Source organism: Schistocerca gregaria, chromosome 1, assembly GCF_023897955.1.
Source record: "Schistocerca gregaria isolate iqSchGreg1 chromosome 1, iqSchGreg1.2, whole genome shotgun sequence".
In the NCBI taxonomy this organism is placed as follows: domain Eukaryota; kingdom Metazoa; phylum Arthropoda; class Insecta; order Orthoptera; family Acrididae; genus Schistocerca; species Schistocerca gregaria.
In genome coordinates, this window is record NC_064920.1 from 1,066,129,398 (window position 1) to 1,066,153,690 (window position 24,293).

Below are 24,293 nucleotides of genomic sequence, written 5' to 3' on the forward strand. Positions count from 1 at the left end.
GCTTTCCACGTAAATCACCTGAGTGCAAATAACAGCTCAGTCAATGCACTGCCCTTCTATAGATCGTGTACGCGACACTACCGCAACTTGTATGCATGCTTATGGCTTTCCCATGACTTTCGTCATCCCTGTATATTAGTTTTTCTGTGTTAGTGGGATTGTTGGCCTGATGGTGCGAAATACACTGCTGGACATCATTACAATAACGGAAACGAAAACGAAGAATTTAAGGTGTGCCTCCACAGTACATTAGGAAGAATACAAAATTAGTCAATTATTTGAGAATATACAGGGCTGCTCCTTCTAGCAAATTAGTCAATTATTTGTGAATATACAGGGCTGCTCCTTCTAGCAGCAGTGGCAGTAAACCAGTTGGACAGAAGCTGAACTGAGCGTGGTTGATTATTACCTGCTGTTTCAACTGTCAGAACCTTCACCTCGACTGGATTGGCTTCAACTGGGCTTTGTGGTTCACCCTGGCCCTCTACCTCCCCACTCCTTTCCTCATGGGGCCTGTTATGTCCTGGGCATCTCTCTTCTCTCCTGTGCTTCTTCCTTCATGCCCATGCCATTAGTCACTTTCCCTCACCTCGTCTTCTGTCCTTTTCCTTCCTTCCCTGTCAATAGTTTCTTTTATTTATGTTGTAATTCCCTCTTTTAATGTGGTATTTTATAGGTTTTAGTTAATGTCAGGTCGGAGGAACTGATGACCGCGTGGTTTGGTCCCTTCTCCAACCGTCAGAAATCGTCTGTCGTAGTGGCTGTTGAGGACCAATGTCTCGGCAACCCACGACCAGATGTTTTGAATGCGTGAGACACGTGAAGTTGCTGAGTAGGGCAACAGTCGAAAACCATAAGTACCGTCATATGTCAGGGCACTACGGACATCATGTGGTCTTGGGTTATATTGTTGGAAGATGTCGCGGGGACTTCAAACTAGTTGCAGCGCCTAGGCGGTGATGCCGTTGTGCTGTCACAGTATGTATTAACCTTTACTATTGCTCACCATCCAAACACATTTGTGTTAAAAGCAAATGAAAACGTATAATTTGATGTCTATGATATCGTAGACAATGTGTAGTAACATCGTTCTAGACACACGGTACTTGCCCAGATGGCGGAAAGCTGATGCATGTTGTAGCTGCGAAGCGACCTTTAGCCATAGCAGAAGTGAGCGATGCTACTACGATCGCGCTGCGAAGCAGCCGGTCGCGCTCGAGGTTACCGAAGGCCGCTGCCGGTAATGCGCTAATAATTGTTGGTTGGTTGATTTGGGGGAGGAGACCAAACAGTGAGGTCATCGGTCCCATGCAATAATTGTCAAAAGTCGAGATGGCGTTACGTGTTTGATCGTCCTTAATGATTCCCATAAAATTTACATGAGATACAGTTCACGTAAAGGCCTCACAGTCAAGATATAGCTCTTGCCTACGCATTATACGCGCAAACAAAGTTGACACTCGGCGCGGTGGCTGATGGGAGCGACTGTAGAGGCATTCCCCGCTTACAGCCGCTGTCATCAGTCAACACGCAAAATGTCAACTTTGTTTGCGCTCTTAATACTGACATCGCGAGTTGGATAGTTGCAAGGCGATAGAGTTTAGCAAGGTTTGGGCGTGGGTGGATTAATTGTATGGTGTGAAAAGATTCTGTACAGCAAGCTTACGTGTGCGGTAAATCAATTATTGAGAAGAGACTACCGTGAATCGCCAAAGCAGCAGTTGTCTTCCCGCTTATCTTGGAATATTCAGGTTCATGAGAGTTTTAAAAACAAATTAAGCCATTGCGTTGGAGAAAAACCGGCAGGAATGATCCTTTCCTAGATTTGTAGTGCTGTAAGTGAATATAGTAAATCGTGGTCATTTCAGGCTATGGAAGACACAACTGGAGCAAAATATTGATGCGATAACTGAATTTTTCTGAGGATATCAGAGGTCAGAGGTACTGGATTTTTGATCCGCGACGTATTGTGAATAGTTAACAGCACGTCTAGAGGTGATTATGTTGTTTCTTCGTCTGTGGTGGATTGTTTGAAGTGGATCGAGCGAGATAACGACTAAAGTGAGTTTTGGTGGAATTTTGGGCCCAAATATATTCGGCAGACATAATTTGGCTTGTTGGTTTGAATTGGCCCACACACAGTTAAACAGGTCATACCCTTAGCCGATGTTTAGTGTAGGAACGAATAACTAACAGCACGTAACTAAACTGAAGCTTGCACAGTGAAAACTGAAGAGTGTCCTATGTTCAAACAGGTCGTGTATCGCCAACGCCGAAAGAGGCAGATCTTTGCTTTGTCAGGATCAAAGAAGTGGTGGAATTCAGGATTCTTGTTTTACTTTTGTGTTATTACAGATTTTCAGGGTATTAGTTGGCTTATCTCACTAGAGGCAAGATAGATACTGCCTATAGGAAAATTAGACCTTTGGAGAAAAGAGCCACTTGTATGAATATCAAGAGCTCGGATGGAAACCCAGTTCTTAGCAAAGAAGGGAAAGCAGAAAGCAGAAAGGTGGAAGGAGTATATAGAGGGTCCATACAAGGGCCATGTACTTGAGGACAATATTAAGGAAATACAAGAGGATGTAGATGAAGATGAAATGGGATATACGATATTGCGTGAAGAGTTAGACAGAGCACTGGAAGACCTGAGTCGAAACAAGGCCCCGGGAGTAGACAACATTCCATTGAAACTACTGACAGCCTTGGGAGAGTCAATCCTGACAAAACTCTACCATCTGGTGAGCAAGATGTACGAGACAGGCGAAATACCCTCAGACTTCAAGAAGAATATAATAATTCCAATCCTAAAGAAAGCAGGTGTTGACAGATGTGAAAATTACCGAACTGTCAGTTTAATAAGTCACAGCTGCAAAATACTAACACGAATTCTTTACAGACGAATGGAAAAACTAGTAGAAGCTAACGTCGGGGAAGATCAGTTCGGCTTCCGTAGAAATGTTTGAACACGTGAGGCAATACTGACCCTACGACTTATCTTAGAAGCTAGGTTAAGGAAAGACAAACCTACATTTATAGCAATTGTAGACTTAGAGAAAGCTTTGGACAATGTTGACTGGAATAGTCTCTCAAATTCTGAAGGTGGCAGGGATAAAATACAGAGCGAAAGGCTATTTACAATTTGTACAGAAAGCAGATGCCAGTTATAACGGTCGAAGGACATGAAAGGGAAGCAGTGGTTGGGAAGGGAGTGAGACAGGGTGGTAGCCTCTCCCCGGTGTTGTTCAATCTATAAATTGAGTAAGCAATAAAAGAAACAAAAGAAAAATTTGGAGTAAAAACTTAAAGGTTCGCAGATTACATTGTAATTCTGTCGGAGACAGCCAGTCTTGAAAGAGCAGTTGAACGTAATGGACAGTGTCTTGAAAGGATACAAGATGAACATCAACAAAAGCAAAATGAGGATAATGGAATGTAGTCAAATTAAATCAGGTGATGCTGAGGGAATTAGATTAGGGAACGAGAGACTTAAAGTAGTAAGTTTCGCTATTTGGGGAGCAAAATAACTGATAATGGTCGAAGTAGAGAGGATATAAAATGTAGACTGGCAATGGCAAGGAAAGCGTTTCTGAAGGAGAAATGTAACATAGAGTATAGATTTGTCAGGAAGTCGTTTCTGAAAGTATTTGTATGGAGTGTAGCCATGTATGGAAGTGAAACTTGGATGATAAATAGCTTGGACAAGAAGAGAATAGAAGCTTTCGAAATGTGGTGCAGCAGAAGACTGCTGAAGATTAGATGAGTAGATCACACATCTAGTGAGGTATTGAATAGGATTGGGGAGAAGAGGAGTTTGTGGCACAACTTGACCGGTTGGTAGGACATGTTCTGAGGCTTCAAGGGGTCACAAATTTAGCATTGGAGGGCAGCGTGGAGGGTAAAAATCGTAGAGGGAGACCAAGAGATCAATACACCAAGCAGATTCAGAAGGATGTAGGTTGCAGTAGGTACTGGGAGATGAAGCAGCTTGCAGAGGATAGAATAGCATGGAGAGCTGCATCAAACCAGTCTCACGACTGAAGACGACGACGACAGTAGTTTGTTGCTGGCACTCTACCACTTACGTTGAGAAAATTGTATTGAAATACATTAAAAGGTTCAAATACATGACTGAAATATAAAAGATTACGTTCCGAATTATAGTTTAGACATATGTGGTAGTTCGGAATTCAGTCTCACAGAATTTGTTAAATCTGCAAGTGCCAAAGATAGCAGAGTTAAGAGTTTCACTTTGAACGTAAAATAGTTTCTGATGAAACTAAATACTTAATTTTATGTTCTCGGCTAGTCAACGTGAAAGTCAGGCAAAAAGTTAACAGAAGGTAAACCAGACTGGTATTAAGTTTCTTTTGAATAAATAAGTTGCTAACGAAATTTAGTAGTAATTACGCATCATCGCTGTCATTCAAAGAACATATTATCTTTGCTATACATTGCGACCAACTGACAAGCTATCTAAAGTTCTGATTACGACATTGTTTACGTGGAAAAGAAATAAGAAAGCAAAAGATATTCATATATTTCCTTCACGTTTTAGTTCACAGAAAAGAAACGAATTTATTTATAATTCATAACTATTGACAATTTTAGACGAGTAAAGTGGCAGCATTCGAAGATATAACTATTTGACTCGAGGAAATTTATCGATTGAACAAATTAAACAGATTTATTACGATTCATCAGAACAATTCTTCACTTTAGTCTAAACTAATGGGAGGTTAAGATTTTTACGGGTTAATTAGAATTTTTCAGGGCTCGTATTCATTGAGAGTAGGATTTTTGTCAGGTGAGATACTGATACGGCTTTAATGTCTCACTGAGTGATGTAAGATTCTCTGAAAGTCTATTTCTTGTTATACACTTTGCAGAAACGACACTTACCTTCCAGAATGAAATTACAGGTACTGGCGAAAGTAAAGCTGTGAGGACGGGGCGTGAGTCGTGTTTGGGTAGCTCACATGGCAGAGCACTTGGCCGCGAAAGGCAAAGGTCTCGAGTTTGTCTCCGTCCGGCTCAAAGTTTCAATCTGCCATGAAGTTTACACTTAGCCTTATTGTTCATAAAGTACAAAATATTTGTCGTTGTGCAGGTTGGTGTCGTACCTTGTTCCAATGATTCGACCCGGAATAAGCTTCAAACACCCTCTGGAACTTTGATACTAGTTCCGCGTTACGAGTTAATATTTACACCAATATGCACACTGTACGTTGTCATTTTTGTGTGCTGGACGTCAAATGTACTGTGGTGGTAGCGCAGCGGAAATCCAGGAGGAGGCATTGTGACGTTAATACAGTGACTCAATGTCCCTTTGCTATCCAAAAGTAGTGTGTACTCGGGTTAACACGCCGCCAAGAAACACAGCGACGTTATGCTGCGCCAGCGCGTTAAGACGAGTAACACTGCACGGCAAAGAGCCCTCTTGCCATTGACTCACGCAGTTACATTATCATTATAGCACTAACGTCCTCAGTGTACATAAGATTTATCAGCATAACAAGATCATTAACTGTTGTCCATAGGAAAGAAATGCCAAAGATTTCGACACAATTTCCTTTCGTTACAATGAACGCCAGTTCTCTTTAAATATGAATAGAAGCAAGATAATGCCTGTAAAGAAGAGAATTAGACAGCACGCGATTCCTAGATTAGTGGTAAACATTCTGATCACATTACATTTAGGGGTGATACTAAGCAGCTATACGAAATGGCTCGATCGCATAGAATCGGTAATGAATAATGCGAATGGAAGACACATTTTTTGGAAGGGCTCTCGGAAAGTGTTGTGCGTCTGCAAAGGAAATCTGACTAAATGCTTCTGTAACAAATTCCGTTATTCCAGCATATGGAGTTACTGCGAAGTAGACATGACGATAGGTATCGAACAAACGCGACAGACGTCCTATTTGGATCGTAACTGATGATTATAGCCTCTTACGAAAACGCAACAGAAATGCACGGGAATCTGAATGCGAATTTTGGCAGTCACAGACATAATCCTGTTTGGTAAATCAGAGGACCTATATTCGAACAGACTGGCAGCTCTGGTGCCATCGTCATATGTATCATAAGGAGTCATTAGGGGCATAGAGAGACATACGGTTCTCCCGTCAGTCATATCCTGCTCTTTTTGTCGATTACTTTGGATCTTCTGCAGCTCTCAGCGGAATTGTTTACTTAAGGGACGACTTCAGCGATGTCTCGACCGTCTTTATTCTGGAGTATCGACAGCAGCTTCCATTTTTCCTCTGAAAAAACTGTCAGAACTTGCGACGGCGTGAAGTTTCTTCCACCGTTCTTATATCTCGGTCCTGTTGCTCTTCATTTGTCGAAACAACGAAATTCGTGGACTCACGCTCGATAGGAAACTGTTGGTCCTCCCACATATCTAGCGCCACGCTGTACCCGATCTCTAAATATCTTACGTGACTTAAATAGTATTTCATTGGGAGTGGATCGAAAAATCTTCCTCCGCTTAAACCAGTCCCTTGTCCGATAAAAAATTGACTACAGGTGTCTAGTTTACTCATCTGTACGACCGTCTATTTTACGCCATTTAAACACAAGCATCGAGGCATGTGTTTGGCCACTGGAGCCTTATGCACTAGCCCAGTAAGTCTCTATGCAGGAAATGTCAAACTACCCCTGTCATACTGGTGTAATGTTCTCCTCAGCACGTATATCACCTGTCCTCTGTATCCTTCCCCCATCCTAAGCGTGTTTTTTTGACTGCCAGTACGGCGTAAGCGCAACTTACTTGTCTCTGTTCGCTTACGTATACTGCTTCGGAAGCTTGACCTCACGTTTCCAGCCACGTTCCCGATGGGTGAGAGCCCTTCACCACCTTGGCTCCGTGCAGGGGTCCGCGTTCATCTTGAACTTAGTCCGCTTCCAGAACACTACTCTAGATTCAACCTATCGCTGCAAGTTTCTCGAACTTTGCACGCTTCTTGGAAACAGCACCTTCGCCCACACCGATGGCTCAAAGACCGACCGTGGTCTCGGATGTGCCTGAGTCATTGGCAACAAGCGCTTTAGGTACCAGCTTCTAGAACAGTGTGCTCTATTTTTAATGCAGAGCTTTCCGCCCTCTATCGGGCCACCCAGTACATCAGAGGACACAGGTTTCTTAGTTGTGTATTATGTTCCAATTCACTTAGTGCTGCCCAGAGCCTCTGTCTGTACGCAATCACCTCTTAGTACAACGAATCGAAGAATGCCTCCACTTGCTCGCAGCTGATGGAGCCAACGTGATGTTTGTGGGTCCCCGGTCACGTTGGAATGCCGGGGGATGAAGCTGTCGATGTTGCTGCCAAGGCTGCGGTCTGACTAGGCCTTTCAGCTGCTATGTCGCTTCAGGTGATCTGTGTTGCCGCATGTAGGAACATTGTCACTCTATCAACACGGATAGTCTCTGTATGGAAACTCCGGGAAATAAAACACCTCCCAACGCCTTGGACGACTTCCTCTCGACCCTCTTTTCGCGGGGGAGGTACTTTCAGCTGGGCTGACTATAGTTTGTCACCGTTAAGTGGAGATCCCGCGTCAGTCTGTGCTTACTGCAATCACCCATTGACAGTGTGCTATTTTCTGACCCAACAGGGGTTTTATAAGTTTTCGTTTTAATATTTACCATCTGAATTATCAGATGTTGTAGCAAATACAGTCCGAGCTGTAGACAGCGTTTTACTTTCTACTCGTTGTAGTAATGTGGCGAGAAAAATTAAATTTTCAATCGTTTAAGCAACTTCCTTAAAGGGAAGTGATGTTTTTAAGCTTTCACTCTACTCCAGTCGATTAGGCTCTGAGTATTATCGACTTCAAATTCATTCTGTAATTGGTCACTTTAAGTTAACACGGGAGCTTATGACAGCTGTTTAACCCTAAAGCAACGACGAAAAGAGACAGGGGCCTGTAGACTGTCATGTTCCCCTCGCTCAAAACGCGAATGGAATAAGATAAAAGCTGATAATATTGGTACAAAATACTATCCATCAGGCACTGTACTCTGCGGTTGGCAGTATGTTTTTCATTGAAACTGATAATTTATGAAGCAGTTACTGGCGTTTTGCCAATCGTAGCGGAACAGAATACCGGGTGATAAAAAAGCCAGTATAAATTTCAGAACTGAATAAACCACGGAATAATGTAATTGACACACATGCTTCGAATGACATGGGGTTTTATTAGAACCAAAATGCAGGATGGCGCTCCACCCCATATTGCTAGACGCGTGAAAGATCTCTTGCGCTCGTCGTTTGGTGGTGATCGTGTGCTCAGCCGCCACTTTCGTCATGCCTGGCCTCCCAGGTCCCCAGAACTCAGTCCGTGCGATTATTGGCTTTGGGGTTACCTGAAGTCGCAAATGTATCGTGGTCGACATTTCTAGGTATACTGAAAGACAACATCCGACGCCAATGACTGACCATAACTCCGGACATTCTTTACAGTGCTGTTCACAACATTTCTCGACTACAGTTATTGTTGAGGAATGATGGACTTATTGAGCATTTCCTGTAAAGAACTATGCTAATTATTGCTATTCTGATCAGATCAAGTGCCATCTGAAGGACATTTCTGTATTTATTTGGTTCTAATTAAACCCCATGTCATTCAAAGCATGTGTGTCAATTTGTACACCTCTATCTACATTATTGCGTGATTTATTCAGTTTTCAAATTTATACTGACTATTTGATCACCCGGTATATCACGAAGCGTTTCGAATATGTTGTACTATTGTTTAACGCGTTGCGAATTCACTCTGCTCTAGAGCTTGAAACAATACTGCGTATCACTTGTGGTAATTACGTTCCAGTAACATGTATTTAGAGCATGGTGACTGAATCTAATTAATACCTCACATGCAATTTATGTTTGTTGTCCTAGTGAAACCGTTGAATGACTAATAAATTTTGTTGTGAGAAAGAGAGATTTATAGTGTTGAAGTTCAGGGGGACAGCGCAGTTGGCTATTACCAATCAATGACTCTTATATGGAATCCCATTATATAGTACTGCACCAGAACCCACACATCAAATAGTATGACATACGTAGAAACTTTCCTTTCAGCAAGGGAGAAGAAACAGCGTAATTGGTACGTATGCTGTAACGACCAGACTAACGGCAGCTCAGGTTTCAGGAAAAGTGTGTACTTCACCCACTCAGGAATTTACTGTGCGATCTGTCCGCCAAATTATTCCTACGATGGCTTCAGCATTGGCTATGGGTAAAATAGTGGGCAGTTTCTTGATTACCCACGAAAGAAGCTAGCAATGGAACGCGCCTTTGGAAGTAACTGTGATCAAATACATGTTCGGCTGTTAAGAACAAGATTCCCATGATTTCTCAGAATAGGTTAAGGCGAATACTTCATCCTGGGCCTATCACAGCTTGTGTTTAGTCTTCTCATCTCGTCTTCGACCGAACATCAAACTTTAAGCTTCATTCTTTACCTATACCGATAAAACCAGGTCACACAGAACTGGCCGCCAAGGCCATGACAATATCCTAGTCCAGATGTTAAGTTCCTTTGCATTGTTAAGTTCATGAATGACTTGACTGCGGTCCTTTGCTGTTGGTTTGACACTCTCGTGAGTTCAAACAGGAGCCTGAACCGCTTTCGGAGCAGCAGCTAAGGCGCTCGCGTCACCAGTCCCCACTTCAGTCTATTAGAACGAATTGCTTACCGTACAATGAGTCCTCACAGAGCTCAATGGCGCCGCCTCCATTGTGGCTCACTGACGTATGTTTGCTGCAGTTCGTGAAGGTTGTAGAGCTTCACTGACTAAAACAGATTACATAGACACATCCATATGAAGCTATGTGCAGAGAAATAATACCGATGCTGTCTTAATGATGCTGAGCTGAATCTAGTTGACCGTATACTGTTCGGGCAGTGTTAACGGGAAGTTTGTGGTTCTTGGCCCCGTCTACAGGACCAAGTTTAGCCTTCAGTATTAGGTCTTTCTCAGTTCAGTGCCATGTCACCTCTAGCAGTTGAACGCTGACACATTTTTAAGACATTCAAATGATTTTAATCATCTACCTCTACACTCCGCTTAGTCTTCACTGAGTGGCGAGAGTACTTCTGGTACCATATCATTTCCCTGCATTCCTGTTCCAGGGTGTGGGTAGGACGACGTAGGTCAGCCCGCGTATCAGATGAAATGTGCCTGATTTTCCTGTCTGTATGGGATGAAGTAAGACTATACTTAATCAAAAGGAAGTGCACACTTGTTAGTGGACATTAATATGGAATGTCTCCATTGTTTGCCTTTGACGGTTTGAATTCTGCTGAGGTCACTAGCAATGAGGTATCTCAATATCTGGAGGAATGGCAGTCCATTCTTCATTAAAAGCCGAAACCAGAAAAAGTAGTGATTTCGAACGTTAGGGTCTAACCGAAGTCGACATTCTAACGCAACTCAAAGATGTGCCGTTGGGTTCAGGTCGGGACTCTAAGCAGGCCAGTAAGTTTCAGGAATGTTACTGTCCATAAACAACTTGCTCAAAGGGGCTGCTTTACGACTGGGAACATTTACATTGTGAAGAGAACACGAACTGTGTGTGTGTGTGTGTGTGTGTGTGTGTGTGTGTGTGTGTGTGTGTGTGTGTGTGTGTGAATTTAAATATTTCACAAATGAGAGCAACGCCGTATTTTGAGTTTTTTTAAATTTAGGGGTTGCCGTCTTCCGTTAATATTTCTCATGAACACGTACACATATCCAGTCTCTGAAGCCATCAGCAAAATATTTATCGGAAAGATTATTCGAGACACTGTACTATGCAAGAAAGTAACTAAGGAAAGAGAGCTTCACGAGAAGAAATCGCATTGGTAACATTCCGTTCAGTGTGAAAGTCGAAGTACTCGCACATTGCGTATATGGAGAACGGGTCAGTACCTGTTGAGTTGGGTTTGTGACGTTGTGGTGGACACGACTGCTCTATTCATATGCTTCTGTGTCAATTAGACTAGAGGCAATCAATATGCCAAATGCCGTTCATTTCTTCATGAGTACTACTTCTTCCCACTGCTACGATTTTTTTACATTTGCGCCGTTTGGTAAGTTTTCTTCGTGGAAACAATATAAAGCGTCTTAATCTATGCTCAGGGCTGTAGTATTCTTTCCCTCTCACGCTACCTCAAATGATGGAAATACGTTAAATTTGAATAATACAGTGTGCTAGCAGCTGAACAAGGCACAGAACCCTCAAATTAGAATAAAGGGACAGCTAGTAATTCGTGTCAGCTGGGGGGGGGGGGGGGGTTTAATTTAGATTACGCAACAGCAGACAGTGTGAAAGACAAATAAGGAAGTTCAAAATCAGAAATCATCTCTCAGTAAAACTTGAAAGGTTGTAGTGCTAACACACTGAGAACCGCAACTTTGGTCTCAGACCAAAATGCAACGGCGATGTCTCAAACCATTTTCCAGCTTGTGTTGAGGATGGTGAGCCACCACTTCTAATCCTGCGACAGATCCTCGACGACAAGTATTCACTAGAGACAATGGTATCGCCAGGAATGCCCCAGGGAAGGGTGACAGTACCGCTTTTCTTGTCTATATGCAAAAATGATTTGGCTGACACAATGGGCACCAATCTGTGGTTGTTTGCTGATGCCGTGGTGTACAGTAAGGTGCCATAGTTGAGTTCTGTAGTAAGATACAAGAAGACAAAAATTCTAGATGACGTGACGAATGGCAGCTAGCCGTAAATGTGGGACAAATGTAAGTTAATGGAGATGAGTAGGAAGAACAAACCTGTGAGGTTTGGATACGTTATTACTAGTGTTCTGCTTAACACAATTCATTTAAATATCTGGGAGTAACATTTTAAAGCAACACGAGGTGGAACGAGCATGTGAGAACTGGTATGGAAGGCGAATGGTAGACTTTGGTTTATTGGGAGAATTTTAGGAAAGAGTGGGCGGCGGCGAGAAGCTTTTTAATATTAGCAACGTAATTGAGTAGAGGCATTCAGACTCACCAAGAACGAAATTTTACGTAAGACACAGGACTTATTACAGCAACAAAAAAATCTGTCGTCAGCAGCACAAGAAAACCTTTATTTTGTTCACTTTACCGGTATCTACAGTTTAAACTTTCATATTCAGAAGTGAAATAGGCTCAAATCACTTAAGCCAACGCCAAAATAGGAATCAAACTGCAGTGTCATACAAACCACGGCAAAAATATTCCTTATATAAAGAAAGAACGTTAAAAACAGATGTACAAAGATCAAACAGCAGAAGTAAAACAGGCTTGTTGAAACAGTCATTAAGCTTAAGAGCTAAAACATACTTTGCTACATATTCAATAAACCAGACATCGTTCAGTGCCCTTAAAGTCATTAGTGTGGTGGTGGACTTTCGTCGCACATACTATGCACGATGTGAGATTTGACAGCTATTTGCTACTCATCGCATATGTCATATTTTACGATGTTTTATTGGTTTTGTAGCAAAGGTGTGTTTTGGCTCGCAAGCTTAACTATTTTACATCTGTTGTAATAAAACTGTGTTACGTCTGCTATTCAATCTTTGTACATTTGTTTTTAACGTTCTTGCTTTATATATTATTTTGCCAATCCTTTGTAGGAGATTGCCGCCCGGTTATTATTTTGACGTTGGCCTACCAATTAGCCTATTTAACTTTCGAAGATAAGCTTAAACTGTTGAAACCGGTAAAATGAAGCTAATAAAGTTGTTCTGAAGCTGGCAACTGACCTATTTTTGTTGAAAAATTCTGCTGTTCTTCAGTCCGAAGACTACATCAAACCACATCTTCTTAAACCACATCTAACAATCTTGGTCTATGCGAACATGCTGCGCCCTACATTCACTTATACTTCGCGCTGTAGTCCAGCCTTGTCTTTGCGATTGAAGTTTTATCCCTTCACTTCCCTCCATTACCAGTCTAGCTGTCACTTGGAGTCTAAGGCTGTCCTGTCAGCCTATCCCTTTTCTTTTAGCCAAGTTGGTCCACATATTTCTTTCCTCCATAATTCAGTTCATTACATCATTTATCCAAGCTAAACATTTTCTGTAGTCTAATACATTTCAAAAGCTTCTATTCTCTATTGGTCCCGTACACACAATTTTTGTAAGTAGATTACCTTTTATACCTAGATGGTAATAAAGATTTCGGAGTACATAAGAAAATTTTTTATATTACCAAAATGGTCGTAGATGGCAACAGTTACTTGTTCGTGTGAAATATGACGAAATGAAGATTTCAAAGAAATAGAAAATCGCACAGACATGAAAGGAATTGACGAAAGATAAGAAAAACAATTAATGACAAGACAAGTAATGAGAATTGTGCAAAGGTGTTGACCAAAAGTGCAGAGATGGAAAGGACAGTGGACAGGTCAGAAACAGGTAAAAAGGAACAGATTATGCATTGCACAAGCATATTAAAGGATAGCGATTGGGAGAATTCGAGAAGTAGTAAGAAATATACAAAGCGATGAGCACTTTAAAACCTCGGGTAAATTAGTGAGACTCTATTTTAAGATATAAAATAGAAAGTCACATTTGCCATCGTGCTCGCCCACGTAATTACAGAATGGGCTAAACTTAACTCAGAGCAGTCAACCATTTCTTAAAGTCCATAAACTCTGGAAGTCAGTACTTCATATTTCAGTAGGGTGGGAGAGTGAAGACCCATTTTCTACCCCAATCACTACTTTTCTCGTACGTCTATGCATTGATTCTTATACCTTGCCCCAATGGACTGCTGATAAGAGAAAACTCTTATATAACCCCGATTTCGTTTGGGGAGACGGGACGGGACGTAGTTCTGCAGGCGTTAAACACCGACCATAATACAGTTGAACATTAGAGAGCAATGGTTAGAGAAATGAGTACAAAGAATGTAGAGGTTTGTAGTATGAATTATTTTGAAAATTCGAAAGACCTTGTGATGCAGAACGTGTCAGTACTCGCTTTACTCAACAAAGCAGATTTCATGGACTTCTAACATAACAGCGTTGTTCGTTGTGTGGTAGTAAATGGCGAGTAAACTTTAGATGGTGAGACCGTGTCGTGTTAGAGCGTTTCAGCCACACATTAAGTTAGCCTTAGTCAGGATGACGATGTACGAATCTGTTTGTTCATTTGATGGTTCTCCATCTTTAGTCAGATTTCAGAAACCTTTAAGATACTCGTCTAACGTACGAGAAGAGTTTGCATGGATTCGTGTTTTTTGATAACTGGTTGTATACGAAGTGTAGAGTGGTGAAAAGACTGCTTGACTATAAGATTGATAGAAATCGGAAGCGGGCGGCCGCCCAGTAAAGCTTCCTGGCACCACAAGGACGCTGTCGTCCAGGAGGCGCGCATTGATCTGTTTTGGAGCCAGACGAGGCGACAGCTCGGCGCCAAGGGGTGTGCCCATCTCTCCTCCAGGCCAGTAGTAGAGCAAACTTACAACACATGTTGACAAAAGCTACCATCCTCTTCGAACAATACTGGCTCTGCTTCTAACAAGTGTGTTAAAACACAAAAACAGAGCACCTAACACAGAGCCTTAAAGAACTACATACATAGCTGTCTGAAAAGTAAGTTGAATCTTTTAGCCTCTATTTCGGATAAACTAATGAGCAACGATGGAAGAAACAAATTCAGGAGTCCGGAAGTCCATTACTATAAGACTAAAATAATACATTACGAAGACATCGAAAAAGAGATTACGCTGTTGTAGCTTTCATTGTGAAGACTGGTTTGACGAAGCTCTCCTTGCTACACTATCCTGTGCAAGGCTCTTATTCTCTCTGATCCCCCCCCCCCCCCCCCCAATCCCGTCGCACTCAAATACAGAGAAACCGATGATCCCTTGATGTTTCACAATGTCTTGCCAATCGATCTCTTCTTCTATTCAGCTGGTGCCACAGATTCTCTCAATCCTATTCAGTACCTCATTACTTACGTGATCTGCAACACTACATTTCAAGAGCGTCCATTGTACTCTTGTCCGAACTGCGTCTTGTCCACGTATGTCTTCTGTACGAAAGTACACTGTAGACATGAGCGCCCAGAAAAGACTTCCTAACATTTAAATTCATATTCAGTGTTAACAGATGTCTTTCTGAAATGCTCTTTGTACTATTGCCAATTTACATTTCATATCTACATTTACATAATTACTCTACAATTCACAATTAAATGCCTGGTAGATGTTTTATCGAACCAGTGTAATTCTCTACCGTTGCACTCTCGAAAGCGCAGGGAAAACGAAAACAAATCTTCCCGTGCGAGCTCTGATTTTTATTGTGATCATTTTTTCCCTGTGCAGATGGGCGCTAACGAAATATTTTCACACATTAAGGAGAAACTGATATTTCATGAGAACGTCCTGCAGCGAACAACGCCTTGTGTTAAGGACTGCCACCCCCACTCCTAAATTATACATGACTGTGCTTAAACTGACACACAGTACTTTTAGCGCAACGCAATCTGACTTTCAATAATCCCTACAAAAGAATGGCCCTGACTAACAACCTATACCTTTCATGAATCGCATACCTCATAAAAATCTTGGTTACTCAAACTACTGCAATACAGCGAACGCTACTACTGCCAGCTAAAGAAAATATTCAAACTACTGAAGGCACTAACTACTGACAGGCATAGTTAGCAAATGAGATTTTGATCGAGAACAATGTATTTACCTTAATAGTGTTTAAAAGTTTATATATAATCACTTCATGACATCCAGTATTAGAAATTTACTGTCTCTGGACACACGTCCACATCATCCGCTCTCAAAACTCCATTTTTCTCCCCACATCCACCACTGCTGGCGGCTCACCTCCAACTGCGCAACACTACGCGCTGTTAACAGCCAGCTGCCCAACACAATAGCATATATTCCAACAATGCAAATCAACCACAACCTTCACACAGCAGTCAGTGATTTTCATATAGAGCGCTACCAATATAAAAACGTAAACAGCCTACTTATACACAAAAGAGCTGCCCTTTGAACTTTTTCGATGTTCCCCATCAATCCTGTCTGATGCGGATCCCACATCGCACAGCAATAATCCAGAAGATGGCGGACAATCGTAATGTTAGTATCTCTTTAACAGGGCTGTTATATTTAAGTATTCTGCCAATAAATCAGTCTTTGGTTTGCTTTCTCCACAAAACAATCTATGTGATCGTTCCAATTTAACTTGTGCGTAATTGTAATCCCTAAGTAATTAGTTCCGTTTAAAGCCTTTAGAGTTGTCTGCTTTATTGTGTAACTGAAATTTAGCAGATTCTTTTTACTGCTCACCTGGATGACTTTTACAGAGTCAATCCTCACCTTTTGCACCATACAGATATCTCGTCTAAATCATTTTGCAATTCGTTTTCATCATCTGATGACCTTCCTACTCCAGCCACCCTCGGCTATTTTGCTGCCCAGAAAGCAAAACTCATTTATTACTGCTCACTCCCTTAGCAATACCTGATATAATTAGACAACATTCCATTCCTTTGTTTTACGTCTCATTAATCTTAACAAGACAATATCCTCTAAGTTGAAATGATCTTCAGTTCTATGCTGTCTGACTATTAGGACTTCATTGGCAAACCGCTTTCGTTTCTCCTCCCCGAACTTGAATTTCCTTTACTACTGCCTTCTCTTCACTGCACTGCTTATTCAACTTACTGGTTGAGTAACATGAGAAAAAGGGTGCAACTCCGACTCACTCCCTTCACAACTGCTTCCTCTTCACATCCTTCACATCTTATTACCATAGTCTGGTTCCTGTACAAGCTACAGGAGACATTGTGCTACCTATATCCTGTCCCTGCTATGTTAAAGATTTCAGAGTATATTTCAGTTAATATTGTCAAGTGGTTTTTCTTAATTTGCAAATGCTATAAATTTAGGTGTGCCTTTCTATAACCTATCTTGCAAAATAAGCTATAGGGTCACTGTTGCCTCTCGTGTTCCTAATTTATCATAGACTGATCTTTAAATCTTTAACACAGTGCAGCGCTTCAGCAACCGTGAATTGTTCAGAAATTAAGAAATTCAGCCTTCAGTTGCACTGAAGGCTGAATTTCTTAATTTCTGAACACTGATCCTCCCTCAGGTCTGATTTTCAAAATTACATTCTTCTGTAAATAATTCGTGTCAGTAATTTGGAAGTGCGATTTATTAAACTGATAGTTCGGTAATAAGTTCATCCGTCACCGCAAGCCTTACTTGAAATAAGAACTACTACGTCGTCTTTAACCCGTCTCATATCTCTAGCATACCAGGTGGAATAGTTTCGTCGTGGCGTCCTAAAGTCTAAATATACGTTGCATTCCGGTGCAATAGTGATACCTGCTTTACATTTGAAAATTAGGTATCTGTATTTCTTTTTTGGATTAGCACATCCACGTAGATATATAAGGAAAGTAGAAATTAAAGAAGTCGCAGAAAGAGAAGCTTCCTACAGCATTTGCAACTCTGCATCCCCACGACTTCCTGATTATGGTGTCTTCGATCTTCCCAAGATTTTTCGCCAAAGACTCGGACTGTTAACAGATATGTCGTTACAGAAATACTGCGTTTAAACTTTAACGACGATCATTCATTCTTTAATAAGTTGTCATATCTGACTTGGCTAAAACTACCCAAAAATGTATTGACAGGAACTGTTTTTCGATCTAGAACCGCTGACGGTTTTAAATGAAGAAAATGAAATGGACACGGTAAAATAAAATGCATGTTCGGTAGTTACGTAGAGGTACTGGAAATACTTCGTGTAGTTATACGGCAACTACGGACTTCATGGCACCAAAATGAACAATTTAGTTGCAACATTGTTAAAATTGAGGTATTGTCTTCCTCTGCAAGCATTCTGGTCTGCAAGTGCCTATTCTATTATCTAGCATAATCCCATCTGCTACTAACGCAAACAAAGTTGACACTCGGCGCGGTGGCTGATGGAAGCGACTGTAAATGGGACATGCCTTTATGGTCGCTCCCATCAGCCACCGCGCCGAGTGTCAACTTCGTTTGCGCATGTAATAGACGTAAGACCTGCGCAGATGACAATGGGACTCTTTACTTAAGATAGAAGTTACGTAAAGTAATTTACATTTCGCTCGCAGTGTTAAATTCAGGTGTATCTTCTCGAGTTCCGCAGCTCATTATTAGCATAGCTTCCTCTAATCTGTACCCAGGGCTCTCAGGTTAGATTCTCTGCCAAGTTTGCAGCTTTCTCCGATCGGGTACAGTGTTCCACGCTCAACTCGCTGAAGTGGTTTGAGATATACCGGCCCAGTTACCTCTGGCGGGGTCTCCCGGCCAGTGCCATACGATCATTCATTCCTCGTCGGTCTGCCGTGCAAACCGCCAGCTGCTCTCCCTATATTTAGATTGCCATGGATGCTTGTGGTTCCTAGTGGACTGAAAACGAGAAGTAGCGTCACGAGTTTGTGAAGGAAAAATGAGAAGGCAGTTAGTGAGCGCATCTAAGGTCTTTCCTAAAAAGAACTTTAAGCGTGGAGACACCAGTGAGAGATTTTACGACGGTTGTGCATCGTAAGAAAATACTGAAAGATGAGGTTTATAGGTTCATTATTAAAGATATTTCTTTCGAAATCAGTGAAAATACATCGATAAGGTTAAAAGTACCAGGGCTGGTAACGCCAAAAACGTATCACTATGTGCATTATACGGTGCAGGAAATTCGCTGACATTCGAAACACTTCCAGTCGTCTGGGAATAGATAAATACGGCCTCTGTATGGTTTTAAAGAGTCTTACACTATTCTGCCTGCAACACAATGGTAGGTTCATGTAATAATGGAAGTAGATAGCGATCTCGCACAAGTCTCTCCTAAGTAGACCAAAATAATACTTAAATTAGCCCTGTACAATAAGAGCTTGTGAGCAGGCGCCTGTTTTGGCTCACTGCATCACCATTGGGGAACAAATATTGTACCATGGGATGGACCTGTTGACCCGAAACAGTCTCGTAATCCTTGGCAGTAATGAGAACATACAGAGTGGCAATGGTGGGTGAACATGGATCACAACGATATGGTTATAGAAACCTTGCCATGTTTCATTCTTAGGTCGTAAACTCGGCCAGAGCTTGGCAACAGTGCTCAACAAGACCGACCAAATGACTCTTCCGTTGCTTCGGTCAAGATTTTTATGGCTTCCGCACATTTTTCCTGTGACAGGCATTTGTATCACTGACGAGTGGCCGGGGAATTCCAGCTCCCCTTGCAGTTCATAGCTTGTGACGTTCACTTCGTCTTTGGGTGCAGTCAGTGGCGTTCAGCCTCATGATTTTCGTCGCAGTCCTATTCAGTGACCGCCCGACAAGATAAATCGACGCACATTTACATCCACTTTGTGACTTTGCACGAAGACGTTATCCCGCTATCCCTGTATGGGATATAAATTCTCGATACGTTGCCGCTTGAAACACCAAATACTTAGGCTCCCTTGGTTACGAAAACGCCCACCATACGAGCACGAACAGTTTTCCCACGTTCGAATGCATATGTTGTTGTGGTCTCCAGTCTTGACTGGTTTGATGCAGCTCTCCATGCTACTCTATCCTGTGCGAGCTTCATCTCCCAGTACCTACTGCAACCAACATCCTTCTGAATCTGTTTAGTGTATTCATCTCTTGGTCTCCCTCTACGATTTTTACCCTCCACGCTGCCCTCTAGTACTAAATTTGTGATCCCTTGATGCCTCAGAACATGTCCTACCAACCGATCCCTTCTTTTAGCCAAGTTGTGCCACGAATTTCTCTCCTCTCCAATCCTATTCCATACCTCCTCATTAGTTATGATCTACCCATCTACTCTTCAGCATTCTTCTGTAGCACCACATTTCAAAAGCTTCTATTCTCTTCTTGTCCAAGCTATTTATCGTCCATGTTTCACTTCCGTACATGGCTACACTCCATACAAATACTTTCAGAAACCACTTCCTGACAGTTAATTTTATACTCGATGTTAACAAATTTCTCTTCAGAAATGCTTTCCTTGCCATTGCCAGTCTACATTTTATATCCTCTCTACTTCAACCATCATCAGTTATTTTGCTCCCCAAATAGCAAAACTCCTTTACTACTTTAAGTGTCTCATTTCCTAATCTAATTCCCTCAGCGTCACCGGACTTAATTCGACTACATTCCATTATCCTCGCTTTGCTTTTGTTCATGTTCAACTTATATCCTCCTTTCAAGACACTGTCCATTCCGTTCAACTGCTCTTCCAAGTCCTTAGCTGTCTCTGACAGAGCTCCAACATAATGCTCCCACAACTACATAGATCACGTTTCGATCATGACTGATAGTTGCAACGTATTGACGACATTGCACAGGTACCGTTCGTGGTCAAATAAACCAGCACAACCTACAGGCGTGGCTAGCATCTGTAATTGTGTTCAAGCATGTATTCTCGTGGTGTCACCATTTTTTATCCAACCCTTGTTACAATCTGACAAAATATTTGATTGCGAATCTTAAAACATTAATGTACTGAAGATGTTTATATTCACTAGAGTCATCTTAAAGTATACAAATCTCTTCAATATGATGTATGTAGATTATTAAGTTGATTATCACTATAGTTAATTGATTTTTCCCATGGTCGTCGTTACATACTACTTGGAACTGTAAAAGTAGAGGTATGTTATTACAATAGGATCATTACACTAAGTATCCACTAAAATCATTATGAATGGTACAGAAGCGGGATTGACGAATCATACAAATAAGATTATAGATGAATGCATGTATATACTTTGTAATTACTATTTTTCAAATATTCATAGCACATATATCTAACGCAGTTTAAATTTTTTAAGTAGTTGATATTTTATCACGAAGCAGCTGGGAGGCATTTCTCGAGGGATCTATAAAAGATCAAATCAGACTTAGAGTAGTTCATTTTGCTAAAATGCTCACGGAGTAAAGCGGTGTAGCAACCTGCGAATAACAGGCGGAATCGGTCAATAGCTGCAAGGTCTCCACATAGTTGCTCAATCGACCTGGCGAGCGGGCAGAAACCTAAACGTAGCGTTCCACTATGAACTAAGGCCCTGTGTAATTATTTGTGATGTTTAGATTGCCGTTAAGTACAGTCACTTGCAAAGTCTAAATGCACGAAAATTACATAAATTTCGGCGCCAGTATTTTTTAATGGTTGTAGTTAAAAGAAAACTATTTACGCAGTAATCTAGATCTAATGTAAAAAAGTTGCTAAGAGTCTAAGTAGAACGAAAAGATCTAGATGAGATAGTATCTTCATCTACACTCAGCAAGTCATTGAATTACGTGGCATAATTATGTTTACGGACACAGCTTGGGAAGAATGAATGCACCCCCCCCCCCCCCCTCTCGCCAACATCGCGTATCTCTAAGCGTTGAGTACATGGAGCTGAAAAATATTTTCTGTCCTGAGAAACGGCTCTTGCAACTTTCCTAGCAGGTAGCCCTGAGATGCACGGTGCCTATCTTAGTGTCTGCCGATCGTCAGTCAAGGAGTAAAACCAGCCTGCGACTACTCTCACAGTTCTCACACACTGCATTTTACTATTAATCTCACTTGATATGGGTCACTCAGACTTGTCCAGTATTAACGTGAGTACGAATGGTTTGAATAACATCAATTTCGAGGAAAAACTGCAGTTTCGCGACATACTACAAACGAATTGTAGTCTGCCATTTGCTTTACAGTTAGGCCTATACGGTCGTTCCACTTCAGAATTACATGTATATATCTGTATGCCTAATAACCTATGAATCCAGAATGAGATATTCACTCTGCAGCGGAGTGTGCGCTGATATGAAACTTCCTGGCAGATTAAAACTGTGTGCCCGAGCGAGACTCGAACTCGGGACCCTTGCCTTTCGCAGGCAAGTGCTCTACCATCTGAGCTACAGAAGCACGACTCACGCCCGGTACTCACAGCTTTACTTCTGCCAGTATCCGTCTCCTACCTTTCAAACTTCACAGCTCTCCTGCGAGCCTTGCAGAACTAGCACTCCTGAAAGAAAGGATATTGCGGAGACATGGCTTAGCCTGGGGGATGTTTCCAGAATGAGATTTTCACTCTGCAGCGGAGTGTGCGCTGATATGAATGTGTAACAAAAACCATTTGTTCTCCAAACGGTTTCTGCGCCGAAGACCTATAACCATATCTTCCTTTAGTACGAAAGAAAAGTGAACTCAGCGAATTTACTGAAGTCACATGTAGTACTTCGCCCATGTGATATCACAGACTGAAACAGATGTCAACGATTCTATTTTTTTCTCAGACTTCACGTTTTGTCAAAAGACATGCAAACGCTGCAGTCATCGTGGTAATAGCAGCACAGCGAGGCATTTTATGGCATGCATTAATTCGGACTATTCCTAGTTTAATTTCCGTGTAATGTTATATTGCCGCTGACTACTTACAGACTGCGTTCTTACTTTAAGAATTTCCCATTATTCACATTATTATGCTATCCTGGCGATAAAAGAAGATACAGCCTTTAATATTACGGTTGTAGTGGTAGCAGCTAGAAATGCAGCCGATGGCGCATATTGAATACACTCTTACAACTGAGTACGGATCTCTGCTGAATTTTGAACACAATACCAATTAAAACGAGCGTGTAAATCCGCGTAAATATTCGTGTCTGTGTAATGCTTCGTCGTTTCGCCACATAATACATTTTGCAAATTATTAAATTGATCCGCTTATACAGTAGCAACCTCTTACCTTTCTCCCAGTTGCGTATTTGACTTCCATGTACTGCTGTACCCCAAAGATAAAACGATATGGGTCCATTGACTTGACTCTACCATTCTGCTACTTCTCAATTTTTTCCTCCTTTAAGCTCTGTTTTCATATCTCGTCTTTCCACATACATTAATCCCGAAATACTTGATTCATTCTAGAGCGAAGGTAGCAGATCTATCAATCATGAAAGTATTTAGGAGATTCCCAGTAGTTCAAGGATTGAGGCCACAATACTATAGTTACTTCTATTTTATGTCTATGACCTTGACAAAAGCTTAGGCGCCGACTGAAAGTTCAGTTAGATGGCTATTAGACCACGTGTACTTTTTCATAAAAAATATAAAGACCAAGCACTGTTCAAATCCAACGACATCCTAAAATGTGAAGTCGTTTGAGTAATATAGTTTGAATTGTTTAGTTACGAACAAAAACAGACGAGGTTAACGCTCCATTCAGAGGAACGACCCAGGCATTTGAATTTTGAAACCTGCTGAAAAAAGAATTCTGTATGGCGGAATAAAATTTAAGTCTGCTCATCTTGAATGTGTGCAGTGCCTTCCTTAGGCATTGCGCCAGATCACTCGGTCAGGTATCGGCTTCATACACAAACTTATTTGAACCTTCGCGTGAATGTCTGTATTGAAGAAAGTCCAAGAATTGTTTTTAATACCTCGAGCTTCTCACATGTGGCAACGCAGCTGACGGAATTGTATGATATGTGTATTACGATCAATAGCTGAAGGTGATTTAGTCAGGTCGAATCAACTGGATAAAAGCTTTCAATACGCGCCGCTGCTTCCACTATTTGCGTATCAGCTTAAATAGTAAGTTATTCCACAAAGCATTGTCCAGGTTGACGGTGATAGGTCGTGAACTGGACTAAGTGCGGATAGTGGAGAGCGATGGCTTGCAAATAAGCCGATCGGCGGCAGTGTGAATTTGTTGACAACGGGGAAGTTTCTTCTATTAGAAGAACGTCAAAGAAAGCCGCGTCAGAGCAAAGCAATGCGGCCTTGAAGTTGTTAGTCAGCTCGGTTGGTTTCACTTGTGTTGCAGGTCACTGGAGCTTTCGCCTTTCAGTCGTTCCGGCGGAGAAGTGGTGTGTGGAGCGTGGAGGACTTGACTGTGAGCAATAATGGGTGACTACGTGGTAAGTTTTTGTGCTAAAATAGGGTACATCATCAAATAGCCTAATACATAGGACACTTATCGGTGTAGCATGGGAAGCTATTTACTTGTTTTCGGATTTCGTATATAAGTTCGCACAAATTCCTTTTAAAGATTTATTAGAATTTTGGCGATAGAGAATCAAACTTTGCCCATATATTAAACTGCATTGAGTCTTTAAATAAGATTGCGAATGTAGGATTTCTTTTACTGTGTCAAAAATATTACGAATTGTGTTGGTACTGCCCGCGTGAAACCTACAGTAAAATTGTTATGGGAGCCAGATAATTACTAAGTATCCATTTATCCTTTATGCGAACCGCGTCGCAATAAGTAAAATGATTTGTACATGCCCTAAC

General features: G+C 41.6%; 1 protein-coding gene across 3 annotated transcripts in view; it reads left to right on the forward strand.

Moving 5' to 3' along the window:
* LOC126281358 (annexin B10) overlaps nucleotides 1-24,293 on the forward strand; it is an 89,227-nt gene that overhangs the window by 33,225 nt on the left and 31,709 nt on the right. For all 3 annotated transcript variants that reach the window (XM_049980271.1, XM_049980280.1, XM_049980287.1), the window contains exon 2: nucleotides 23,824-23,917. In XM_049980271.1, the coding sequence (XP_049836228.1) occupies nucleotides 23,903-23,917 (15 nt within the window). In that variant the 5' untranslated portion in view covers nucleotides 23,824-23,902. The remainder of the gene's footprint in view (nucleotides 1-23,823; nucleotides 23,918-24,293) is intronic.